The sequence below is a fragment of the Neltuma alba genome, unplaced genomic scaffold (genome assembly GCF_004799145.2).
Source record: "Neltuma alba isolate B1F8T4 unplaced genomic scaffold, ASM479914v2 tig00002047_pilon, whole genome shotgun sequence".
Classification (NCBI taxonomy): Eukaryota; Viridiplantae; Streptophyta; class Magnoliopsida; order Fabales; family Fabaceae; genus Neltuma; species Neltuma alba.
The window spans coordinates 4,153-27,868 of NW_021632718.1; the positions used below are offsets into that span (position 1 = coordinate 4,153).

The 23,716-nt window shown below is 34.3% G+C and overlaps 3 protein-coding genes across 3 annotated transcripts; all 3 read right to left on the reverse strand.

Moving 5' to 3' along the window:
• Window positions 1-7,437, reverse strand: LOC114715927 (pentatricopeptide repeat-containing protein At1g62670, mitochondrial-like). The gene is made up of 2 exons (XM_028900843.1): window positions 5,736-7,437; window positions 1-1,764 (listed from the first exon to the last, which is right to left on the reverse strand). Exons 1-2 carry the CDS (start codon window positions 7,435-7,437, stop codon window positions 290-292), a joined length of 3,177 nt encoding a protein of 1,058 aa, XP_028756676.1. The 3' UTR covers window positions 1-289.
• A 4,653-nt stretch (window positions 7,438-12,090) lies between these two features.
• On the reverse strand, window positions 12,091-15,087 carry LOC114715934 (pentatricopeptide repeat-containing protein At1g63080, mitochondrial-like). Its single transcript, XM_028900856.1, has 4 exons — window positions 14,420-15,087; window positions 13,899-13,965; window positions 13,606-13,802; window positions 12,091-12,208 (listed from the first exon to the last, which is right to left on the reverse strand). Exons 1-4 carry the CDS (start codon window positions 15,085-15,087, stop codon window positions 12,091-12,093), a joined length of 1,050 nt encoding a protein of 349 aa, XP_028756689.1.
• A 6,224-nt stretch (window positions 15,088-21,311) lies between these two features.
• On the reverse strand, window positions 21,312-22,070 carry LOC114715945 (uncharacterized). Its single transcript, XM_028900867.1, has 2 exons — window positions 21,732-22,070; window positions 21,312-21,599 (listed from the first exon to the last, which is right to left on the reverse strand). The coding sequence occupies exons 1-2, from the start codon at window positions 22,068-22,070 to the stop codon at window positions 21,312-21,314; spliced, it is 627 nt and encodes a 208-aa protein (XP_028756700.1).
• Window positions 22,071-23,716: the final 1,646 nt, after the last annotated feature.

Genomic DNA, 23,716 nt, shown 5'->3' on the forward strand with positions numbered 1-23,716 from the left:
GAGACAATATTAGCATTCATAGAGGAAAGAAGTTGCATACAGAATGCATGGTTCTCAAATGAACACGCGCGCACACGACAGAACTAATAAGAAGAAAAACTTTACAGCAGCACCTCATACTTGGAACACAATGAAAATGAGGTTATTAATAACCTATAATAATTAAAAATACCATTTATTATAGTTAACATTGCATCTGAAAACCATTGCTCAAAATTCAAACAAAGAAGCAAGCAATCTCTAAAAACCTCAGGCAAGTATCATCATTAGTACAAAGCATATTATTCGATCAAAATAGAGCCTTGAACTTGTTTTGCCGTGGCATAAGACCTCTATCAAACATTTTATGAAGAAAAAACGTTGCTCTGTCATTCTCATTTTTCCTCAGAAGACCTGCTATAAGTGTTTCAAATGTCACAGTATCTGGGAGACAGCCGTTCTCTTCCATTTTTGAAAGCAATGTCAACGCCTCACCGAACAAGCTTTCTTTGCAAAGTCCATTCAACATGATGTTGTAAGTGTAGACATTTAGATGATGGCCACTGGTCAAAAGGAATTCAAAGATCTCTCGCGCAATATTTAGCCTGCCTCCCTTACACAAACCATGGATTAGTATACTATATGTATGTACAGTAGGTTGCATTCCTTGACTGACAATTTGCTGATATAATGCAATCGCCTCATCAAGAAGTTTCGTTTTGCAAAATGCATCCAACAAGATATTGCAGGTTATTATATTAGGAGCGTGACCATTGCAACGCATCTCATAAACAAGATCTTTCACATGCGACATTCTCTTAGCTTTGCACAAGCCATCAATAAGAGAGCTGTAAGTGACTGTATCAGGCAGCAAATTTTTGAAGCGCATTTCATTAAACAGATCTAGGGCCTCATCCATCCTTCTTAATTTACAGTGTGCATTGATCAATATATTGTAACTCCAAACAGTAGGTGTCAAATCAGCTCTGATCATCTTATTGAACACGGCTACGGATTCGTTAACATCATTCCTCATGCAGTAGCCATTCATCAAAGAATTGAAGCTAACAACATCAGGTTTAACACAACATTTTATCATCTTAGCAACGACAGACTGAGCTTCTATGGTCCTCCCTCTTTTGCAAAATGCATCAATAAATATATTAAAGGTATGATGAGTTGGACTGATATCTTTCATGACTATTTCATTTAGCAACCTAATGGCTTCTTGCAATTGGTTGGTGTTAGAGAAACCACAGATTAAATTGTTGTAGATAACAATATCAGGAGATATTCCACGCCTGATCATTTCAGAACACAACTTAGATGCCTCACTTACTAGCCCTTCTTTACAAAGGCCATCAATGACTGCGCTGTATATAACGACATTCGGCAAAGTTTTAATTTTCCGTCCCCCCATCATTTGGAGCAACTTAACAGCACATCTTGTTTGTCCAGTTTTGCAAAGCCCATTAACTAAGGTAACATAAGTAACTGGGCTTAAGCAAAATCCCTTTGCCAACAAGTCATCGTGAAAGTCGAGTGCTTGCCCAACATCTTTCATGCAGAGTCCTTTCAACAACGTACTAACTGTTACGGTATCCGGTTGATATCCCCACTTGAAGATCTTCCCCAGTGAAGAGAAAGCAGAAGTGACGTCACCCACAAGACAGTAGCAATTGATCAAAATGTTCAGTGTAACTAAAGATGGTATGAATCCTTTCAATTCCGCCTGCGCAGAAAATAAGATAGCAGTGGTGCAGTGTTTGGTCTTTGCAAGTGATCCTAAATCTTATTAATTTCGACAATGGAGGGCGGGGGACTCATGGAGAGCAAGCGATTGAACGAAGCTACGGAGTCTCCGAGGCTATTCGGGTTTGGGGAATTAGAATGAAAGCAAAATCGCAGACTGAGGAAGGAAGGGTGTGAGAGAAGGAAGGTAGGTCGAAAGAATCGTATAAAACGAGGAGATTTAGCGAAGACATACCTCGAACTCGAAGGGGCAGTTGAGAACATCTTCAGATGAGATTGGACGAACAAATGTTGGACGCCTGCTGATTTACCGAAGGGGAAATGCGAGAAACATATGCGGATTGCTAGAAGTAGGGATTAGGGAATGGAATTTCAAATTTCAATTATTCTTTTTCAAATGGATCGGTTTCATTTTCTTTTCCAAAATAATTTTTTATAAAATTACTTTTAAAAACAAGTTTTAAAAATAAGAAGACAAAAAAATACGTTCCAATAATTGTTCTAACAAATTACATTTGAAAATAAATCAACGGAAAAGAAAGAGTTTCCCAATTTTCTCAAACAAAAATAAAAAATGCAAAAAAAGTAAAAATTGTTTTTGTTTCTTAGTTTGTAAAAACAGGTTTTTTTAAAAACAGTTAACGATAAATAAATAGCCAAAAAATTTTGTTTTCAAAATAAGAAAACAAACAAGCCTATATATCATTTTGTATTTTAATCCTCTTGTCGGGTTAAAAGTGACAAATTATTTTTTTTAAAAAAAGTCAAGATATTTACTCCATACTTTACATTATAATTTATATTCTTCCGATCCTAAATATAAATCCCTTTTGTAATGTAAATTATATTACGAAAGGGGTTTTATATTTAGAACCGGATGAGTAGTTAATATATATTTTAATTTAGAGGTGGTGTGGGGTGGAATCAAGTCAAAAGGTTAATATGTTTTCGCTAACGTTCATTCTGATTTTAAGATTCCACCTCCATTAGCTTAGTGTTAATTCTTGAACTTTTATTTTGTAAATCGTTTTCTAATTATTGGAGAGAAAAACAGAAGGAGGGAAAAAATAAAATGAGGAAAAATAGAAATGTGAGAAAAGTTGGTTGATAGTATTATCCTTCTTCTGGTTGGACAGAGAAGAGAAAGAGAGGAGATAAAATACATGACATTTATAATGGGAATAATACGGTTATTTTTATTTTCAACTCATTTTTAAGTAACGTCAAGAGAAATAAACCATCAAATAAAAGGCTAAAGTCAAATTAAAATAAAATTATTTTATATATTTTATTGCAAAATCAAGATATTGAGAAAAACATTTCCTCAAAGAATAAAATAATAAAAAGAAGAGTTAAGGTGGATCCAACCCCCAAAATATTTTCTCATATATATCCAACACCCTAAAGTATTTTGTATGCATCTAGCACTCTGAAATATTTTTTAGGGGAACCCAGCACCCTGAATTTTTTTTTTTGCCTTGATGCTAGATGGATTAAAAAATATTTTTGGGTACTGAATATATCTAAAAAAAATACTTTGAAATGCAGGATGCATCTAAAAATATTTTATGATACTAGACACACCTAAAAAAATACCTCAGAATATTAGATGCATCACAAAATATTTTAAGGTACTAGATGTATCTAAAAAAAATATTTCGAGGTGATGGATACATCTTATCCCTAAAAAGAAAGTTAAAATAAAAATAGACATGTCAGAATAAGAATAATATCTTTATATCATGATTTATCAATATAAAAAAAAACTGTTTTTTTACAAAAACTCAAGCTCTTTTTATTTCATTATTAATTTATAATTTTAATATTATCATCATTATTATATGGGCTAATGTTATTTTTAGCCTCTCCTGTTTGATCTCATTTTTGTTTTATTCTTGATTTCAAGGGCAAAAACACTACTCCATGAACCAAAAATATTTAGACGGATCAAAATAAGGTCAAATTTTAAGAGTCAAACTACTGGTTTTAAATTTTAGAAACTGAAATAAAAAAATCAAATTTCAAAATATATTTATCCTAATAACTTGTATGAGAATTTTGTCAATATAAAAAGTATAAAATCACTGTACATTACCTTCTAATTAGAGTTCTGTTAAGCAAGCCCTTTCTTTTTCTTTTAAACCAGCGAAAGCCCAGTATAGTATGAACCTTTTAAAAGACTGAAACTGCATAATATATGTACATACATGTACACATACGTATAATATGCACGTAATACTCAATAGATGAATGTTTTCAGTAGAATCGAGGCGTGGAGTGACCACAGGGCAGGCGAGGGTAGGGCAAGGAGCAATATACTAAATATTAGATATAAAATCTACTAAATATTTAAGAAAATGAAAAGAAGAGAGAAGAAAATGAATAAATATTTAAATGACAAATATACCCTTATCTCTATATTAAAATATGTTAAATATCACAATGAAAATATATATATATTTAATAAGTTATTCATTCTCTTGGGACTAAAATCTCTGCAAGTGAAAGACCAAAATCCTCTGTTTTCTTTTTTTCCCCCGGGGGGAGTGGGGACAGAATAATAGAATGAATTGCGACGTACGTACTTTTTCGATGGGAAAGCAGGCAGGCAGTTGTGTTATGCAAAAATTGACAATTCAACATTTACAATTTTTTTTTTTCAATAATCTTCAAAAACCATTATATTAATTAAGTGAAAGTGAAACTACAAAGCACACAGGAAATCAAAAGGGCTTTAATCAACCACGATTTGTGGTAAACGGTAATGAAAGTTGTAAAAATTAGTACCGCTATCCCCAGATGATAAAACAGAAAAGACAATCCCAATCTCATGAGACCATTCTTCTAACTCCTTCAATGATATCTCTTACCAGATGATCACAGCTAGTTTCCCCAGTAGCTTATTCTTTAACCCAATCTGCAGAAACTTGGCCTTTTCCTATGCCCTTTTCCCAGCATAAAGTCAGACCTGCGATAATCCCCTTAATTTCAGTTATTACAGGCATCAACTAACCCATCTGTTTTTAACCTTGAGTTTTTTTCAGTCACCAATCTCCATGAAACATCTTCATTGCAAGTACTAACCCTGTCGAATCATGAGTGGCGCCAAAATATCAATTTAGAGATACAAGCACGATTCAAAGCAACGAATACAAAATCTATTACCTGAGATTCTCTGAAACACAACCAACCAACTTGGAACAAAATCATGGTGTGCTTACAGTGCTGCTGATAGTGTGACTATGAGAAACTCTATAAGGGGTCACGACACAATTATTTGTCAAGCCTGAAGAAAGATGCACACATCATAGGCACTAGTGTAATAATGAGTAATAGAGTATGAGGCTAGATCAATCCAGTTTCTTTATTCCTTTTTACTGAGCCATCCGCACAATATTTTTTAAAGAGCAGTCCTTACATGTATCATTGACAAACAAATCATAAAAATTAAAATTCATCTCAAGAATCATAGAAATACATTATCAACCCTTCTTGCCCATGTTCTCAATATTATAACATGGTCTTCACTGTTCTAGATGCTATAAGGGTCTTTTCTTCAGGGAAGTAACAAATTTCACTCTAAATTGCAATTATAGGCAATTACAACAGTGGTACGTAGTGACTTGATTTTATGATTCTTAGAAGTAAGATCAATTATACAGTAATTTATTCATTAAAAGGATTAAAAAAACTTCAAAGCAGCATGTTGTGTTCAAAGAAACAATTAATTGTTGCATTAGTAGCATGTTGGACGTAAGCAGGCACCAGGAACAGCATAGCATAGCCATGCAATCAGGCAAAGATTATTGTATGAATTATAAGTGCAACATGATGCATAATTCAGGAACAGAATAACAAAACACTGAGATGGTAAAATGAGGAATAATTCATTAACTTTTACCCAAAGTAAACAAGCATTTTGCAGCCACTTTTGAAAAATATCACTATTAACAAGTATAAGATAAGAATAGAGCATTTAACCTTGTATTATTGTTTAAGACGACCTGCATCTATCATTTCATGAATAATCAACTCTGCTTTATCATTCTCTTTTTTCATCAAAAGACCTCCAACAAGTGTTCTAAATGTCACCAGATCAGCGAGGCAGCCATTCTCTTTCATTTTTGAAAGCAATGTCAATGCATCATCGAAAAGGCCTTCTTTGCAAAGTCCATTCATCATAATGCTGTAAGTATAGACATCTACATGATGACCTTCAGTCAGAAGCAATTCAAAGATCTCACGTGCCAAGTGCAACCTACCGCCTTTGCACAAACCATCGATTAGTATACTATATGTATGTACGGTAGGTTTCATTCCTTGACTGACAATTTGCTGATATAATGCAATCGCCTCATCAAGAAGTTTTGTTTTGCAAAATGCATCCAACAAGATATTGCAGGTTATTATATTAGGAGCGTGACCATTACAACGCATCTCATAAACAAGATCTTTCACATGTGACATTCTCTTAGCTTCGCACAAGCCATCAATAAGAGAGTTGTAAGTGACTGTATCAGGCATTAAATTCTTGCAGCGCATTTCCTTAAACAAATCTAGGGCTTCATCCATCCTTTTTAATTTACAGTGTGTATTGATCAATATATTGTAATTCCAAACAGTAGGTGTCAAATCAGCTCTGATCATCTTATTGAACACTGCTATGGACTCATTAACATCATTCCTCATACAGTAACCATTCATCAAAGAAGTAAAGGTAATAACACCAGGTTTTACACAACATTTCATCATCTCAGCAAATACAGATTGAGCTTCTATGATCCTTCTTTTTTTGCAAAATGCATCAATTAGTATATTAAAGATATGAGGAGGAGGAGTGATGTCTTTCATGACTATTTCATTTAGCAACCTAATGGCTTCTTGCAATTGGTTGGCGTTAGAGAAACCATGGATTAAAGTGGTGTAGGTAACAATGTCAGGAGATATTCCTCGCCTGATCATTTCAGAACACAACTTAGATGCCTCACTTACTAGCCCTTCTTTACAAAGGCCATCAATGATTGCGTTGTATATAACCACATCGGGCACAGTTTTAACTTTCCGTCCCCCCATCATTTGGAGCAACTTAACAGCACATCTTGTTTGTCCAGTTTTGCAAAGCCCATTAACTAAGGTACCATAAGTAACTGGGCTTAAGCAAAATCGTTTTGCCAACAAGTCATCGTGAAAGTCTAGGGCTTGCCCTACATCTTTCATGCAGAGTCCTTTCATCAACGTATTAACTGTTACCGTATCCGGTTGACATCCCCACTTGAAAATCTTCCCCAGTAAAGAAAAAGCAGAAGTCACGTCACACATGTGACAGTAGCAATTGATCAAAATGTTCAGTGTAACTAAAGATGGTTTGAATCCTTTCAATTCCGCCTGGGCATAAAGTGAGATAGCAGTGGTGCAGTGTTTGGTCTTTGCAAGTGATCCTAAAATCTTATTAATTTCGACAATGGAGGGCGGCGGACTCATGGAGAGCAAGCGATTGAACAACGCTACGGAATCTCGGAGGCTAATCGGGTTTGGGGAATTAGAATGGAAGCAAAATCGCAGACTGAGAAAGGAAGGGTGTGAAAGAAGGAAGGTAGATCGAAAGAATCGTATAAAGTGAGGAGATTTAGCGAAGACATACCTCGAAGTCGAAGTGGTAGTTGAGAACATCTGCAGATGAGATGGGATGAACAATGTGGGACGCATCAATGCTGATTCAGGGGAAATGCGAGAGACATATGCGGATTGTGACAAGTAGGAATTGGGAAACCGAACTGGGAAAATTGCACTAAGCTCCCAAATAACAGAATTAAATAAAAAAATATTTTAAAATTATCAAATTAATCTAAATTCTCAAAAACCTCAGATTTTATTTATTTAATTATCAAACTATATATTTTTTAAATATGTATTTACAACTGAAAGAGTAGTTGTTCATAATGTAACAATTAACAATTATCATGATAAGTATTAATAATATGTTTTCCTAGTATATTATAAAAATGTAATGTATGAGTTGTTAATTGTGATAGTTGTTAATATTTACACTTTAAGTTATTAAGAACTACCATTTCAGTTATCAATGCATACTTTAAAAAATAGATAAGAACAATGTAGTAATTAAACAAATAAAATCTCTTAAAATGAGATTTTTAGGATTTCATATTAATTTGGTAATTTTAATAAAAAAAATTTATATTTAATTCTTTCTAAAAGGAGTTTCGGTTCCTCTTCTGAAATTTGGATGGATCAGTTTCACGGGCAAATTCGATCCTCTTGTTGGGTTTTTCTTTTTTTTTTAAAAAAAAAAAATCAATCGAGATATTTACTTCAACAATTTTACTCGTGCATCATCATTTAATAGTTAATACTATTATTTTAATATAAGTCTCAGTTAGTTAATTTAAAGAGATTAACAAATTTATGAAATTACTTAATTGCAACATATGTTGCATAATTTCTTTAAAATACTTATATAGATATTAAATTATATATTAGTTGATAAATAAGATAATTAGCTTGGAAAAAAGTAATAAATATAAATAGTGTAAAATAATTTAGTAACTTTTTTAATTTTTTCAAATTAGTCAATTAAGATCATATTCAAGATCAAAATTAGTAGTGAATACTACATATGATCCTTAATACATAACTCAGTTAAATAATTTGAAAAATTAAATAATTTAAATAAATTATTTTAAAATATTATATTTATTATTTTTTTAAATAATTTGTTTGACTTATAAACTGATGTTATATAATTAAATAATTTCTCATTTTCTTAATTTTTTTCAAATTAATTAATTACGTATTATATTACGTATGAGAAGTATATTTTAATTAAAAGGTGGTATGGGTGCAATTACGTCAAAAGGTTAATATATTTTCGAAATCAAAATGTATTATATGCAAAAGTTCATTGTGATTTTAAGATTCTACCTCCATTAGCTTTGTGTCAATTCTTGAACTTGTTTTGTAAATTGTTTTTTAATGAATCGAGAGAAAATTAGAAGGAGAAGAAAATGAATGGAAGAGGAAAGTGAGGTGATAGGATACTATCCTTCTTCCATTTGGATAGAGAAGGGACAAGGGAGGAGACAAAATGCGTAACATTTACAGCGAAAATAATACCCTTATTTTATTTCCAACTCATTTTTTAAAGTAATGTAAAAAAAAAAAGTAAACTTAAATAAAAAAAATGACACCATCAAATTAAAGACTGAAGTCAAATTAAAATAAAATTATTTTCTATACTTTATTTGAAAATGAACATATTGAGCAAAATATTCCCTCACAAACTAAAATAATAAAAAGAAAGTTAAAATAAAAGTAAACAAGTCACAATAACAATAATATTTTTCTATCGTGATTTATTAATACCAAAATAATTTTTTACGAAAAAAGCCTCAAGCTCTTTTAATTTCATTAGTAATAGTAGTTATTGTTGTGGTTCTTGTTACTCCTACTATGTTATTGCTATTGCCATTGTTGCATGTTTTAATATTATTTTTATTTCCCAAAATTTGATATCATTTTAGTTTGATCTTTAAAATTTGATTTCATTTTGATTTCAAATTTTAGAGACCAAAATCATAAGTTTCAAATTCATGGACTAAAACTAAAATAATGTTAAATTTTACAAATTAAAGCTGGCATTTATCCTAATAATTTATATGAGAATTCTATCAATATAAAAAGGGAAAAATGACAAAAAAGGTGAAAATTACAAAAATCTTAAATTAGGTATTTTTCACAAAAATATGTTGTTATTTATAAGTTAATTGTTGTTAAAACCTATTAAAGTATTATAACGAATCCTAATTTGGGTCGGATTTTACAATTTGCACAGTTTCTATTTGTCATCTTTCATATATGAATATTCATATATAAGGGACCCTAAAAATACCTTTGAATTTTAAAATTTTAAATCATTTTTGTTTACTACACTTTAATAACAAATGACTATATTTGAAAAGTAAATAACATCATATTTTTGGGATCATTTCTAATTTGGAGTTTTTAAGTTTTAGACGTTAAAGGTATTTTATTGAGATTTTTCTCATATATAAAGTCACTTTACTTTATAATTAAAGGCCAGTCAAAAAGCCCAGTATTATGAACCTTCTAAGAGACTAAAACTGCATAATAACATACACAATACTTGGGGCTGTTTGGATGTTATAAGAAGTGCTTTTTAAAAACACTTTTTCACAAATCGAAATAAATTCTTTCATATATTTATTTCGTATACTGTAAAATTATTTTTAGAACTATAATTTGGTTTCCATCCAAACACCCCTCAATAGAAATCACTAGAAGACCATGAGGAAACAATAGATGAATGTTTTGAGGACAATGGGGCAGGTGAGGGTGGGGCAAGGAGCAAGTTTGGGAACTTTGCTTTTTCCCCGAAATCTATCCAAATATTAGGGAGAGAATTTGGGTAGAAAAACACATGAATCCTATTATATTTTTTTCCTCTCATTTTTCTCTTCTTTTTATTTTCTCATCTAATCCAAACTCAAAAAAATAAAAATAAAAAATAAAAATCTATGTTCCCCTCTATTTTCCTTCTTACTTTTCTCCTCCCTCTAATTTTTGCTCCATCAAGCTGAGTTTAAAAATAAAAACTACAAAACCGTTTTGATGGGAAGAAAGATTGGAAGGAAACTAAATAGGAAGAGAGAAAATGTTAACATCTCTCATATTTAGATGGATGAGAGAAAAAAGAAAAAAAAAAGAAAATGAGTATATATTTGAATGATTGAAATACCCTCAGCTCTAAATTAAAGTAAATTAAAATATATTAAATATCACAATCAAAAAAATACTAATATATTATTATTAACAAAATCTATTTATTATATTGATATAACTTCATAAAAAATATTACTTCTTAAGATAAGAAATAAAAAGTAAACAATTTTTTGCAGTTAAATATAATAAAAGGATATAAATAAATTATACATTATTTAATGCTAGTAATAAATGATAAAAAGTTGATATGAAAATAAATTATGTCTTCTGTGGGACTAAAAATCTCTGCAATTGAACGAGAAAATCCTCTTTGGAATAAAAAAACCAGAATCCTTCTCTGCAAAACAAATAAATTGTAATGTTTTTTCTTATTACTTTTTAAAAAATTTGTGCTTGAATAATGATGCCTTACCTTCCTTTTCCAACGTCTTTGATGACTTGCTATCATTATTAAACTTGCCAATATGAGTGAGACCTAATATAAATTAATACTTGACGTGACAAAGACCAACGCAAGAGCAGAGGTGAGATGTTCATCCCCCCCCCCCCCTCATTTTCTCTTCATCCCTAAAAAGAAAAGAAAAAGTTGAAAAGAAAATAAGATGAATCACAATTTGGGACCTGTTTGTTTTTGTTCTTTGTTTTCTTGTTTTCAAAACAATTTTATAAAATTGTTTCTTAGAACTATTTTTGAAAATAAAAAACAAAAGAATTTGTTTGGATAATAATTTTAAAAAATCATGTTTGAAAAAAAAATATAAAAAACCGTACTTGGTAAATGATAGTTGTCGCTGGCACTGGTAAGTAGTAGATAGTAAGTGAGAAGAGAAAGAGATTTCTCAAAATTTTTCAAAACAAAAATAAAAACACAAAAGCAAAAACAATAAAACATGTAAAAGTTGTTTTGGTGTTTTAGTTTTTAAAAACATGTTACTGTTTTTTATTTTTTAAAACAGTCAACTAAAAACAAATTACCAAACAAAGTTTTTTGTTTTTCTGTTTTTAAAAACAAAAAATTATTTTCAAAATAAGAAACCAAACAAGCTCTTTATCCCATACTTTTCTCTCCTCTCGCTTTTCTTCCTGTACTCAAATAGGGAAAGCTCAGTTGTCCCCCTCAATTTCTTTTTTTCTCATCTTCTTTTCTCTTTCATTTTCTTTCCATCCAAAGAAGGGGAGAAAAGTTTATATTTAAAATTTGGCATGAGAAATGTGAGAAGTAAAACCTCAAATATTAATCATAGTGCTACACTTAATTACTTATTAAAACTGATATTTAAATCAGTTTGAGTTTGAGTTATTATTATTTGATAGTTAAATAATAGAATAAGTTTCAAATCATAATACAAAAAGTTTGTATTTATTAAATGGTATTGAACATAAACACATCAAGAATTACGAAATTGTTTTTACTCCTTCACTAATATTATTTTCTTTTTTTCGTCTAATTATTATTTTCTTTGGGTGCATGACCTCTGCATTTTTCATTAAAACAAATACATAAAATGGATTTGAAGAGACAAATAGGATATTGGGAACCAGGAAGGGGAAATTAGATCAAAGTGAAACTACAAAGCACAAAAGAAATCAAAGGAGCTTTCATCAACCACCGTTTCTAGTAAACGTTAATGAAAGTTGGGGGTAGCTGAAAGGAGCAAACAAATTAGGACCAATATCCCCAGCAAACTTTACTAAAGAAGCTGCACTATAATTATATTCCCTACAAATAAAACAGAACAGAACATCAACTGCAATAATCCAGATGATCACAGCTAGTTTCCCTCGTAGTTTATTACTTGAACCCAATCTGCAGAAACTTGGCCTTTTCCTATGCCCCTTTCCCAGCATAAAGTCCCCCAAGGCATCAACTGACCCATTTATTCCTAACTTGAAGAGTTTTTCAGCCACCAATCTCCATAAAACATCTTCATTTATTACCTGAGATTTCTCTGAACCACAACCAACCAACTTGGAACAAAATCATGGTGTGCTTACAGTGCTGCTCATAGTGTGATTATGAGAAACTCTACCAAGGATTACTACACAATTATTTGCCGAGCCTGAAGAAAGATGCACCCACCATAGCATTAGTAAGGTCATGAATAATAGAATATGAGGCTAGATCGATCCATTTCTCTATTCCTTTTCACTGAGCCATCCACACAATATTTTTTAAAGAGTCCTTACATGTATTATGGACAATCAAAATCATAAAAATTAAAATTCTTCTCAAGAATCATAGAAACACAACATTAATGCTCCTTGCTCATGTTCCCAAGATTATAACATTGTCTTCAAGGTGCTATAAGGGTCTTTTCTTTGGGGAAGTAACAAATTTATAACATCATTATTATATCACTCTCATGACTTTGATACTAAATTGCAATTATAGAAAACAACAGTAGTAAGTAGTGACTTGATTTTATGATTCTTAGAAGTAAGATCAGTTATACAGTATTTTATTCATTAAACAGATTTAAAAAAGCTTCAAAGCAGCATGTTGTGTTCAGAGAAACAATCAATTGTTGCATTAGTAGCGTGCGGAGGTAAAAATGCACCAGGAACAGCATGCCATAGCCATGCAATCAGGCGAAGATTATCAGACAAAACACAAGTGCAACATGATGCATAATTCAGGAACAGAATAACAAAACACTAAGACTGTAAAATGAGGAATAATTCATTAATTTTTTGTCCAAATAAGGAAGCATTTTCCAACCACCTTTGAAAAATATCACAATTAATAAAAGTATAAGATAAGAATAGAGCATTTGACATTGTTTTAATGCTTCAGAACAGCTGCATCTATCATTCACGAATAAGTATCTCTGCTTTATCATTTTCTTTTTCATAAGAAGAGCTCCAACAAGTGTTTTAAATGTCACCAAATTAGGGAGGCATCCATTCTCTTCCATTTGTGAAAGCAAATTCAATGCTTTGTCCAACAAGCTTTCGCTGGAAAGTCCATTCATCATAATGTTGTAAGTGTATGCATTTAGATGATGGCCTTGAGTCAGAAGCAATTCAAAGATGTCTCGAGCCAAATTTAACCTACCACCTTTGCACAAACAATCAGTTAATATATTGTACGTACGCAGAGTAGGTTGTATTCTTTGCCTGACAATTTCTTGATATAATGCAATTGCCTCATCAAGATGTCTCATTTTGCAAAATGCATCCAATATGATACTGTAGGTTATTATATCAGGATCGTGACCATTGTGACGCATCTCATAAACAAGATCTTTCACATGTGACATTCTCTTAGCTTTGCACAAGCCATCAATCAGAGAGCTGTAAGTGACTGTATTAGGCTGCAAATTTTTACAACGCATTTCTTTAAACAAATCCAGGGCTTCATCCACCATTTTTAATTTACAATATGCATTGATCAATATACTGTAACTCACAACAGTAGGTGTCAAGTCAGCTTTGATCATCTTATTGAACACTGCTATGGACTCATTAACATCATTCCTCATACAATAGCCATTCATCAAAGAATTAAAGGTAATAACATCAGGTTTTACACAACACTTCATCATCTTAGCTAAAACAGCTTGAGCTTCTCTGATCCTTCCTCTTTTGCAAAATGCATCAATTATTATACTAAAGGTATGACGAGTAGGAGTGATGTCTCTCATGACTATTTTATTTAGCGACCTAAGAGCTTGTTGCAATTGGTTGGTATTGGAGAAACCATAGGGTAAAGTGTTGTAGGTGACAATATTAGGAGATATACCTCGACTGATCATTTGAGAACACAATTCAGATGCCTGACTTACTAGCCTTTCTTTACAAAGGCCATCAATGATTGTGGTATATATAAACAAGTCGGGCTTAATTTTAATTCTCTGTCTCCCCATCATTTGAAGCAACTTAACAGCACATCTTGTTTGTCCACTTTTACAAAGCCCATTAACTAAGATACCATAAGTAACCGAGCTTTAAGCAAAATCCTTTTGTCAGCAAGTCATCGTGGAAATCCAGTGCTTGCCCTACATCTTTCATGCAGAGTCCTGTCATCAACGTATTCATTGTTACCATATCTGGTCGATGACCCCGCTTGAAATCCTTCCCCGATGAAGAGAAAGCAGAAGTGATATCGCCCACATGACAGTAGCAATTGATCAAAATGTTCAGTGTAACAAAAGATGGTTTGAACCCTTTCAATTCCGCCTGGGCATAAAGTGAGATAGCAGTGGTGGAGTGGTTAGTCTTTGCAAGTGATCCTAAAATCTTATCAATTTCGATAATGGAGGGCGGGGGAGTCATGGAGAGCAAGCGATTGAAGGAAGCTACGGAGTCTCGGAGGCTATTAGGGTCTGGGGAATGAGAATGAAAACAAAATCGCAGCTTGAGGAAGGAAGGGAGAGAAAGAAGGAAGGCAAATGGAGGAGATTGCAGAAAGAGAGGAGATTTAGGGAAGGCATACCCTAAAAAAGCTGAAGAAGACAGCATCTTCAGATGAGATTGGAAGAGGAATGCGACGCACAGAAGCTTCTTCACCAAATGGGAAACGCCAGAAGCATATGCCGGTGGAATTGAACCAAAGAGATTGAAGGAGGCAACACTACTTCCCCCCCCGACATCCGCCATAGTTAATTTTCTTTTTTGGGCCTGATCGTACATAGGGATAATTACTTCATCTAGTGTCCTATGATTTTGAAATGTTTTTTTTTAATGGTTGGCAGAATGAAAAAGCATGAGCTTTTTATTATGTGCTGATATCTTTTTTAAATTATAGGTGGTAAATATAGATCTTAGATAAAGAAAAAATTAAAGGTATTGCCTTATCCTTCTATAAAAATTTATTTAATGAAGACAGATCTTCTCCTTCTAGCCTCCCCTGTAGCTTCAATTTCCCTTTTATAGAAGAGGCCCCGGTTAATATTCTATGAAGCGTAGTGCTGGGAGAGGAAATCAATTAGGCAATCTTCTAAATGGGGGCTCTCAAGCCGCCAGGCCTGGATAATTGGAGTTCGCTACTCTTGCAGAGTCAATGGGAGCATGTTGGCCTATCGGTTATTAAGTATCTGTTTGGAATAGCAATAGAAAAAGTAGTTTATTTTTAATCTGACTTTTAAAAAAGTTAAATTAGGTAAAAGTTAGGTTGAAAATAACCCGTGAATAAATGCATGCCAGGGTAAAAATGCCCCAACAAAAGCATACCATCGCCATGCAATCAAGCAAAGATTATCAGATGAAATATAAGTGTAAGATGATGCATAATTCATGTTAATTTTGACATTAAGCAAGATGGTAGTGGTGCAATGTTTGATGTTGGCAAGTGATCCTAAAATATTGTTAATTTTGACAATGGAGGGTTGGGAACTCATGGAAAGCAAGCGATTGAAGGAAGCTACAGAGTCCCGGAGGCTATTATTTGGGGAATGAGAATGAAACAAAATTGCAGATTGAGGAAGGAAGGGAGAGAAAAAAGGAGGGCAAATGAAAGAGATTGTAGAAAGAGGAGTGATTTAGGAAAGGCATAACTTGAAGAAGTGGAAGAGAATAGCATAATTCAGATAAGACACGAAAGCGAATAATGATCAGCACTAATATAGGAGTATTTGGATAAATCCAAATCATAGTTTAGAAAATATCTTCTGGGAAAAAGGTGATTTTTTTTTAATGAAAATTAAAAACAGCTACACTACACTAGGCGTTCACATCCACATGCAGCAAATCCTATAGGAAGTCCGGCGATGAACTAAAGGAAACAAAGCCTCCTGCAGCTTCTTGGGCTCTCTTCGCAAGACAATTAGCAACCTTATTAGCGTCTCGGTTACACCACACAATACTAGCATCCCAGTCTTTTCCCAGCCAGCCACAAATGCCTGTAAGTTATATTCAGGGTGCTCCTCCCTCCAACCATGCATAACACATTCAACGACTTCCAAACAATCAGTCTCTATTACCACCTTCTTCCAGTTCATCTCCCAGGCTCGACGCAACCCCAGCAACACAGCCCACCCTTCCGCATGGAAACTACAACCTCTACCAATGTTGAAAAGGAAACCCGAGAGAACTTCTCCATTCTGGTTTCGAGCAATCCCACCGCACGCTACATTCTTAGTCCGCGAATCATATGAACCATCTACATTTACTTTGACAGAACCCACAAAAGGAGGTGTCCATTGAGCCTGTCTATGCACTTCTTCTAGCAACCCAGAGAGTCGAAAATCTAACCACGACACCATCGTGCACACCTGTGCAATGAGTTGGTTAGAGCCTTATGCTTGGTCCTTAAAAACACCATTGTTCCTATTAATCCAAAGCCTTCTACTCATGATACCGAACCACACACTCCACTTGGCACCCATGAGGATGGTTGTTTTATTTATATTCCAGTTAATCCAGGCTGTTGCATTAGACAAAGAGAAAAACCTCTCGCAGAGCTCCGCTGGCACAATTTTCCTCCAACAGATTTCGGCTCTCTCGCAATCCCTTAAAACATGCAAAATATCCTCTCTTTTATCAGAATAGAAGCCGCACCTATCGTCTTGTTGAAACCCTCTAACAACACGTAAACTATTGGTAAGCAACCGACCCTACGCACAGAGCCAGAGAAAGGTTTTACATTGTTGAGGTATGTGTAATTTTTAGAGTTTGTGCCAATCCATCCGAACATTAGAGGGGGTCTGGTCACACAGTAGAGCATAGGCCGATTTGACAAAAAAAAATCACCATTTGAATTCCCCTTCCATCTTACAGAATCCACATCCTCACGGCAGACCATAGGGTACAGGTGCTGAATATACGAGGTAACAGAAGCTGGCAAATACCGCGTAAACTTATGCCAAATCCACTCACTGGTGTCATTGATGTAGTCTGCAACCAGGTCGTCTCGTACATTCTCGGGGATGTTACCGATAGTAAGATTAATAAGTCTGTCGTGTTTTGGTAGTCAGTAATCCTTCCAAAAATGAATCTTAGAGCCACTACCAAGCTTCCACTCCACACTCTTCACAGTCAGGTCCCAAGTTTTCTGAATGCCTCGCTAGGTTTAGGAAGCCTTTTTCTTTCTTTCAACTTTTGGGATGATGTCTTCACCATATCTGTACTTTTCTCTCAGGAATTTAACCCAAAGAGCATCTCTCTTTCTCATAAGTTCCTACCCTAGTTTCATCATATAGGTCTTATTTTTTTTCCGCGCACTACGCAGACCTAATCCTCCTTCTTCCTTTCGTTTACAAATATCTTCCCAATCAACAAGATGAATTTTCTTAGAGTTGTTGGTGCTAACCCATATAAAATCTCTGCATCTTTTATCAATTTCATCAGAAACAGTCAATGGTAAAGGCACCGTTTGCATGGTATATTGCGGAATAGCCCCAATAACCGATGAGACCAAAGTATGCCTGGCTGCCATTGACAAAGTATTAGCCTTCCACCCAGACAATCTATGATCCATCTTCTCAATAACAAACTTGTACGTTTGTTTGAAACCTTCTTATGGTTCAAAGGTACTCCTAAATATTTTTCCAAGTCTGCCGTAGGAGTAAATCCTAAGAATGGACTTATTTCTTCTCGTCGAGTGTGATTCACATTTTTAGAGAAGAAAACTCTTGATTTTGTCACATTCACTTTTTCTCCAGAAGCCAAACAGAAATCATCTATACATGCTTTAATTAAACCAGCTTGCTCCATGCTAGCTTTAGTAAACAATATAAGATCATCTGCGAAGAAAAGGTGAGAGATTTGTGCACCATTCTTTTTCAGCTGAAAGGGTCGCCAATGCCCTTCTGAAACTTCATTCTGTATGAGGTGTGCCAATTTCTCCATCACAAGGACAAAGAGGTAGGGCGAGATAGGATCTCCTTGTCGAATACCACGTGAAGGATTAAAACTCTCACCTTTAGATCCATTCCACAAAATCTGCATCTCAACAGTATTCAAACAGTAATAGATTATGTCTATGAATCTCTTAGGTAACCGCATCTCTTGAAGACACTCAATAACGAAGCTCCATTTGACTCGCTCGTAAGCTTTTTCCAAATCAATTTTTAATGCCATAAAGCCTTTCTTCCTTTTCATAGTGCTCATAGAATGAATAATCTCTTGAGCCAAAATAATGTTGTCAGAGATTTGCCTGCCTGGGATGAAGCTATATTGATTTGGAGCAACCACATCAAGAAGCACGATTTTCAATTTGTTGGCTAGAATTTTCGTACCCACTTTGTAAATCACATTACGAAGGCCTATAGGTCTAAAATCACAAAAGTTTTGCAGGATTTCCACTTTGGGTATAAGAGTAATAATGGTACCATTGATGCATCTTAATTCTTGTGGATTAGAAAAAAATAGAAGACACCATATTCATTACCGAGGGGCCCACCACTTCCCATTGAGATTGGAAGAATAAAGGGTTGAGACCATCTGGTCCCAGTGCTTTAAGCGAGCCCATACTGAATATAGCTTGTTTGACTTCCTGGCCTGTAACGTCCTTACCCAACGCATTAAGGGACTCATCATCAATTTGTGGGAAGCTTCTTCTAAACCGAACAGACACATGAGCGTTAGTTTCACTAAGAAAAAGCTTATGAAAGAAGGATGTGCCTTTGTTCTTCAACTCTTCTTGATCGTATCTCCACACTCCGTTTTCATCTTGTAAAGCTTCCACAAATTTCTTGTTCCTTCTACAGTTTGTTATTGTATGGAAATATTTGGTATTCTTATCGCCATGATTATACCAATTGCATCTTGACCTCTAGAGCCACATAATCTCTTCTTGCACAAGGCATTGCTCAAGCTCTCTCCACTTTTCATGTTTCTTCCTCTCCCAAACCTCGCTCGTTCCACCATGGAGATTCATGTATTCCAGCTCTCTCAGCAGGTTAGATTTTCTTTTATTAATATTACCGAATGTCTTCTTATTCCAATCAAGGACTTCCTTTTGAAACCTACCAACATTTAGTTCCCATTGTTTATCATGATGCCAAGCTTGTTTGACCAGCTTTGTAAAACCTTCATGAGCCACCCAAGGGGCAAAGAAACGAAAAGAAGTATTGGAACGATGGTAGTCAAACCTCCTTCCCATATTCAACAGAAGAGGACAATGATCAAATTTCATTTTAGGGAGATGAACAATCAAAGCTTCTAAGAAGTGTTCAATCCAAGCCGAATTCCCGAAAAAACGATCAATTCTATTAAAGGATCTACCTCGGCACCAAGTAAATTTAGGACCTTGAAATTCAATTTCTGTGACACCACTCCTTTGAACCCAATTCTGTAGGCAACGGTCAGGGCCGACCGTCGAATCAGCAAACGAAATTCTATCTTCAGATCTCAACATAGCATTGAAATCACCTTCAATGCACTATCTACCAACTCCTTTTTCTTCTATCTCTTCGAGTTGTTGCCAAGGCATACAACAAGATGAAATATTAGGATGGCCATAGACAATAGAGAGATCCCAAGCATCACTTGTACCTTGGTTGAAAGTTCCATGAAGCACCTGAGCATGTTTGGAAGTCACCGTGAAATTAGTATCCTCATCCCAAAAGCACCAAATGCCTCCACTAAAGCCAAAAGCATCTACGATCTCCATATTCTTGAAACCTACTCTTTTAGCTAAACCATGGGCTTTTCATATTTTTGTCTCGGTTCCGATATAGCTAAGAGATTCAAACTATATTTTTTCTTTAAATCGAATAATAGTCCAGCGAAAGCTTTCCCTCTAACGCCACGTGAATTCCATATCATAATATTTTTCTTCATCATAAGAACCTGAGAAGGAATGTTGTAACAGCACTATAAAGAGACTGCTTATTGCCCAGTAGAGCTAGGTGGTCCATATCTCGGCATGACTTCAAACTGCTGTCTAATAGTCATTAGGTTCGACAGGGCTATGGATAGGCTCTCTTTTAAAGAACCTGGATCAGGTGGGTCATTAGCCTCCAGAAAAGACGCATCCCCTGGATCATAGATCGAAACTGACCCATTACTTTGCGTTATAGGCCCATTAGCTGCATCATTCTTCTCCTTATCAGTCCCAACGTCAACATGGACTCTCTGTTGTGCGAAAAAGGAAGCCCATCAGCTGTGGCTACTTGCTTTTTATTTTCCAAGCCTAGTCGTTACTTGGCCTTAAGCAAAAACCCCATCTCATTTTGCCCTTTCACTTTAAACTTAGGTAAGCTCCTCTTGTTTTTAGACTCCACTCTTAGCCCAACTTTGCGTAGCCGACTAGTGGAAATCTCTTTTCTTAGCCCAACCATCTTCATTGAGGTAGGAGCATTTTCTGTATTGCTAGCTTGCTCTCTCGGGTCTGCATTAAATCCTAACTCTGATGCTTCTACTTGGCTCTTGTTCTCATTCAAATCTTGCGACATATCCGGTCCCTTATTTTCCTCTAAAGAAAGCGCTTGAAACCGAGATCCTTGATTCTCAATCCTAATGGTCGATCGTGAATCTCACCGACTCTTACTCACTTTCCCTTTCAGCTGTTCTGATCGTCGTTGTCTCCTTGGCCTCTGGACCACCATCCAAGAGTTGTAAACCACCGTAGGTGCACCTGTCGCCGTGCTGCTTTCTCCTTTTTTATTTCTGAAGTCATCGCATATGGTTCTTCTGAATTCCCTGCACTTGCTGGATCTATCTAAGTCGTTTTCGATACTGTGATTTCCGCTTCTGGGACCTCAACTCTCTTCTGCGGACAGAGGTCTTTATCATGGCTATATCTTCCGCAGCTAAAACAGATGAGATGGATGCCTTCATACTGAATTCTATGCACCTTACCATTAATGAGAACCATTGACCGCAGGGGTGCACTCAAGTCAAGTTCAACACATATTCTTGCGAATCTCCCCTTCTTTCTTTTAATGAGTTGCCGTGTCAACTTTTAATACTTTTCCCACTTGGTTGCCCAGTACGTGGAGGATGCCTCTGTCGTAGTAGTCTAGGGCCAGCTTGGGAATACAAATCCAAGCCGCAATCTTTGAAACTTGTTCCTCATCTGGATCAAAATCTAGTTTCCAAGGTTGAACTGCGATATAGTGATCAAACAATAACCACAACCCTCCGGTTAACGCCAATTCATAATCAGAAGCATTAGAAAATTTCACTGCAAAGAAACCAGACCCCACATCTATTGAGTCAATGTCACCCTACTTTGCCCACAATTGTTTCAATTTATTTTCAAAGTAGTCGGGATTGATCATTCTGCCCAGCAACTTGACAATCAGCGTATTCTACCATCGCAGAGCTAGTCTTTCTTTTTCTTGTGGCAGTATAATCACGTTAGGTCTGTTCACCGTCATAGAAACCGAGATTCGCTCCTTCCAGCGGTCATTACTCCACCAATCCTCTTCTTCCTCCTCCATCGTTATTTCCTTCGTGACTGCCTCCTTGAAAGATTTCCATGTCGTGCTAGCTGTTGATGGAGTTTTGCCCTTATCCGATTCAGTAGCTCTTGCTTGATTATCATCTGTCATCCACTCTTCAACCCTAGGAACCAATCGTTGCTCCAGCGAGAATATAGTCTCTCTAGCCCTCACTTTCTTGTGACTCCTATCTAAAGCATCATGCTCCTCCGACGTCGGTGCCGGCAGAGGGTTTTCGTTCTCTCTCGCACTCATGGGGGGAAATACCTCCCAGTAATATTTGCGATTAAGGTTTTAAAAATTAGTTTATTAAATAAGATGGAAAAAGGTGATTTTGAGAATAGATTTTGAAAGAATAGATTCTAAAAAAAATAATTTTAATAAAATGAGAATGTTTGGACAGTTATTATCAGAAGTACTTTTTTAAGTACAAATTAGCAAAAGGTATATAAATTAACATGATAGTTACGCAAAAAGATTAGATTTTAATTTATAGTTTTATTTGAAGTAATAAACTTGTGAATTTTTTTTCCAACATAGTAAATAATATATAAGAATATAATTAATTAATTGTTAGTACGTGTATATATATCTATAAAATATAACATTAAATATATTTTTAGAAAAATAAATATTTTTGGCCAATAGAAAAATATTATTTCACATTAAAAATTATAATCATGAAATTGTTGGCAATATTCCCCCATACTCACCTATGCACTATTGCACTTGTTTGTCCACGTGTTATTAGGTCACCTGTCGACCCAAGCCACCTTAAAGTCTGACTACTACGAAGTTTCCTTTTGACATCCATAATAAATTAATAATTACTCCAAGCATCAGTTTTTAGCTCTTAGATCGGAAATATTTTTGCTCTTTCCTGTTGTTTCGAAGGATAAAACTATGATTTCAACCCAAGCCACGGTTTTTCAAAAGCTTAAAATGTTTGGATAGTTTTGGACTAAAACTATAGTTTGGGTCCAAAAACGCTTTTTGATGAATTGCCAAACACTAGTATAGTGGGTCTCTTCAAGGCTAACGAATATCAGAAAGTGTTTGACAACCCCTTAAAAGTGTTTTTAAAAAGTATTTTTCTGTAAAACAAAATAAATTTTCTCACATATTTACTTCTTAAACTATAAAAATACTTTTAAAACTATGATTTAGTTTCTATCCAAACACCTCTTAAATATCACAAGGGTCGTGAATCAAATTTCTAATTTCTCGGATCTCTCCACATACGAAGCAAAATCAATAACGTGTATAATTATAATTTAACTTATTCTATTAATTATTATTTTATACTTTTATTTTTTTTGAAGGAATAAAAACATATCTTTTATACTCATCAACTTATTTGAACAGAAAATAGATAGATTTGATAAAAAATCATCATCAAATGAAATTCGTTTTTTTTTTTAACTTGATCAGTCAATTTTCTGGAAAATCAGTATCCAATTTCAATTTTAAAGGACTTTATTTATTTCGAGAACATGAAAAGATGGATTCCGAAGCTAAAAATTAAGTTGGTTCATAAATAAAATTTTTATCAAAGAGATGACAACTCCTCTTATCAAAACAATATGCTTTAATAGGTAATTTATTAGTTGCTATGATACTATATCATGTCTTTAATATAAGAGTTTGTTTAATTTTTATTTTGGTTTTAAATATAAAACCCAAATCTACTTTGTTTTTTTATATTTATCCATTTTTTTGAAGGTAATCTTTGTAATAATGATAGTTTTAGCTAATATACTTGATTAGTAGGGATATTTTAGGAAAGATAACACCTATTTATTACAAATAACTAATTTAACTAATTTTTCTAATCTATTTAAAATAGTCAATTAGCTCTTATATTAAAAATTGGAGGTGGTATCATGTTATATTGAATTTGT

Excerpts from the sequence above, each read along its gene's own strand:
- LOC114715934 (XM_028900856.1), bottom strand. The coding sequence starts at position 15,087 with ATGGCGGATGTCGGGGGGGGAAGTAGTGTTGCCTCCTTCAATCTCTTT. Across the intron at positions 13,803-13,898 it reads CTGACTTGACACCTACTGTT|CCTAATACAGTCACTTACAG; the intron begins GTGAGTTACAGT and ends AAAAATTTGCAG. Across the intron at positions 12,209-13,605 it reads TTATATCAAGAAATTGTCAG|GGAATATAATTATAGTGCAG; the intron begins GCAAAGAATACA and ends TTTTATTTGTAG.
- LOC114715945 (XM_028900867.1), bottom strand. The coding sequence starts at position 22,070 with ATGAGTGCGAGAGAGAACGAAAACCCTCTGCCGGCACCGACGTCGGAG. Across the intron at positions 21,600-21,731 it reads TGACGGTGAACAGACCTAAC|GGTGACATTGACTCAATAGA; the intron begins GTGATTATACTG and ends TGGGCAAAGTAG.
- LOC114715927 (XM_028900843.1), bottom strand. The coding sequence starts at position 7,437 with ATGCGTCCCACATTGTTCATCCCATCTCATCTGCAGATGTTCTCAACT. Across the intron at positions 1,765-5,735 it reads TCATGAAATGATAGATGCAG|GATCACTTGCAAAGACCAAA; the intron begins GTCGTCTTAAAC and ends AATAAGATTTAG.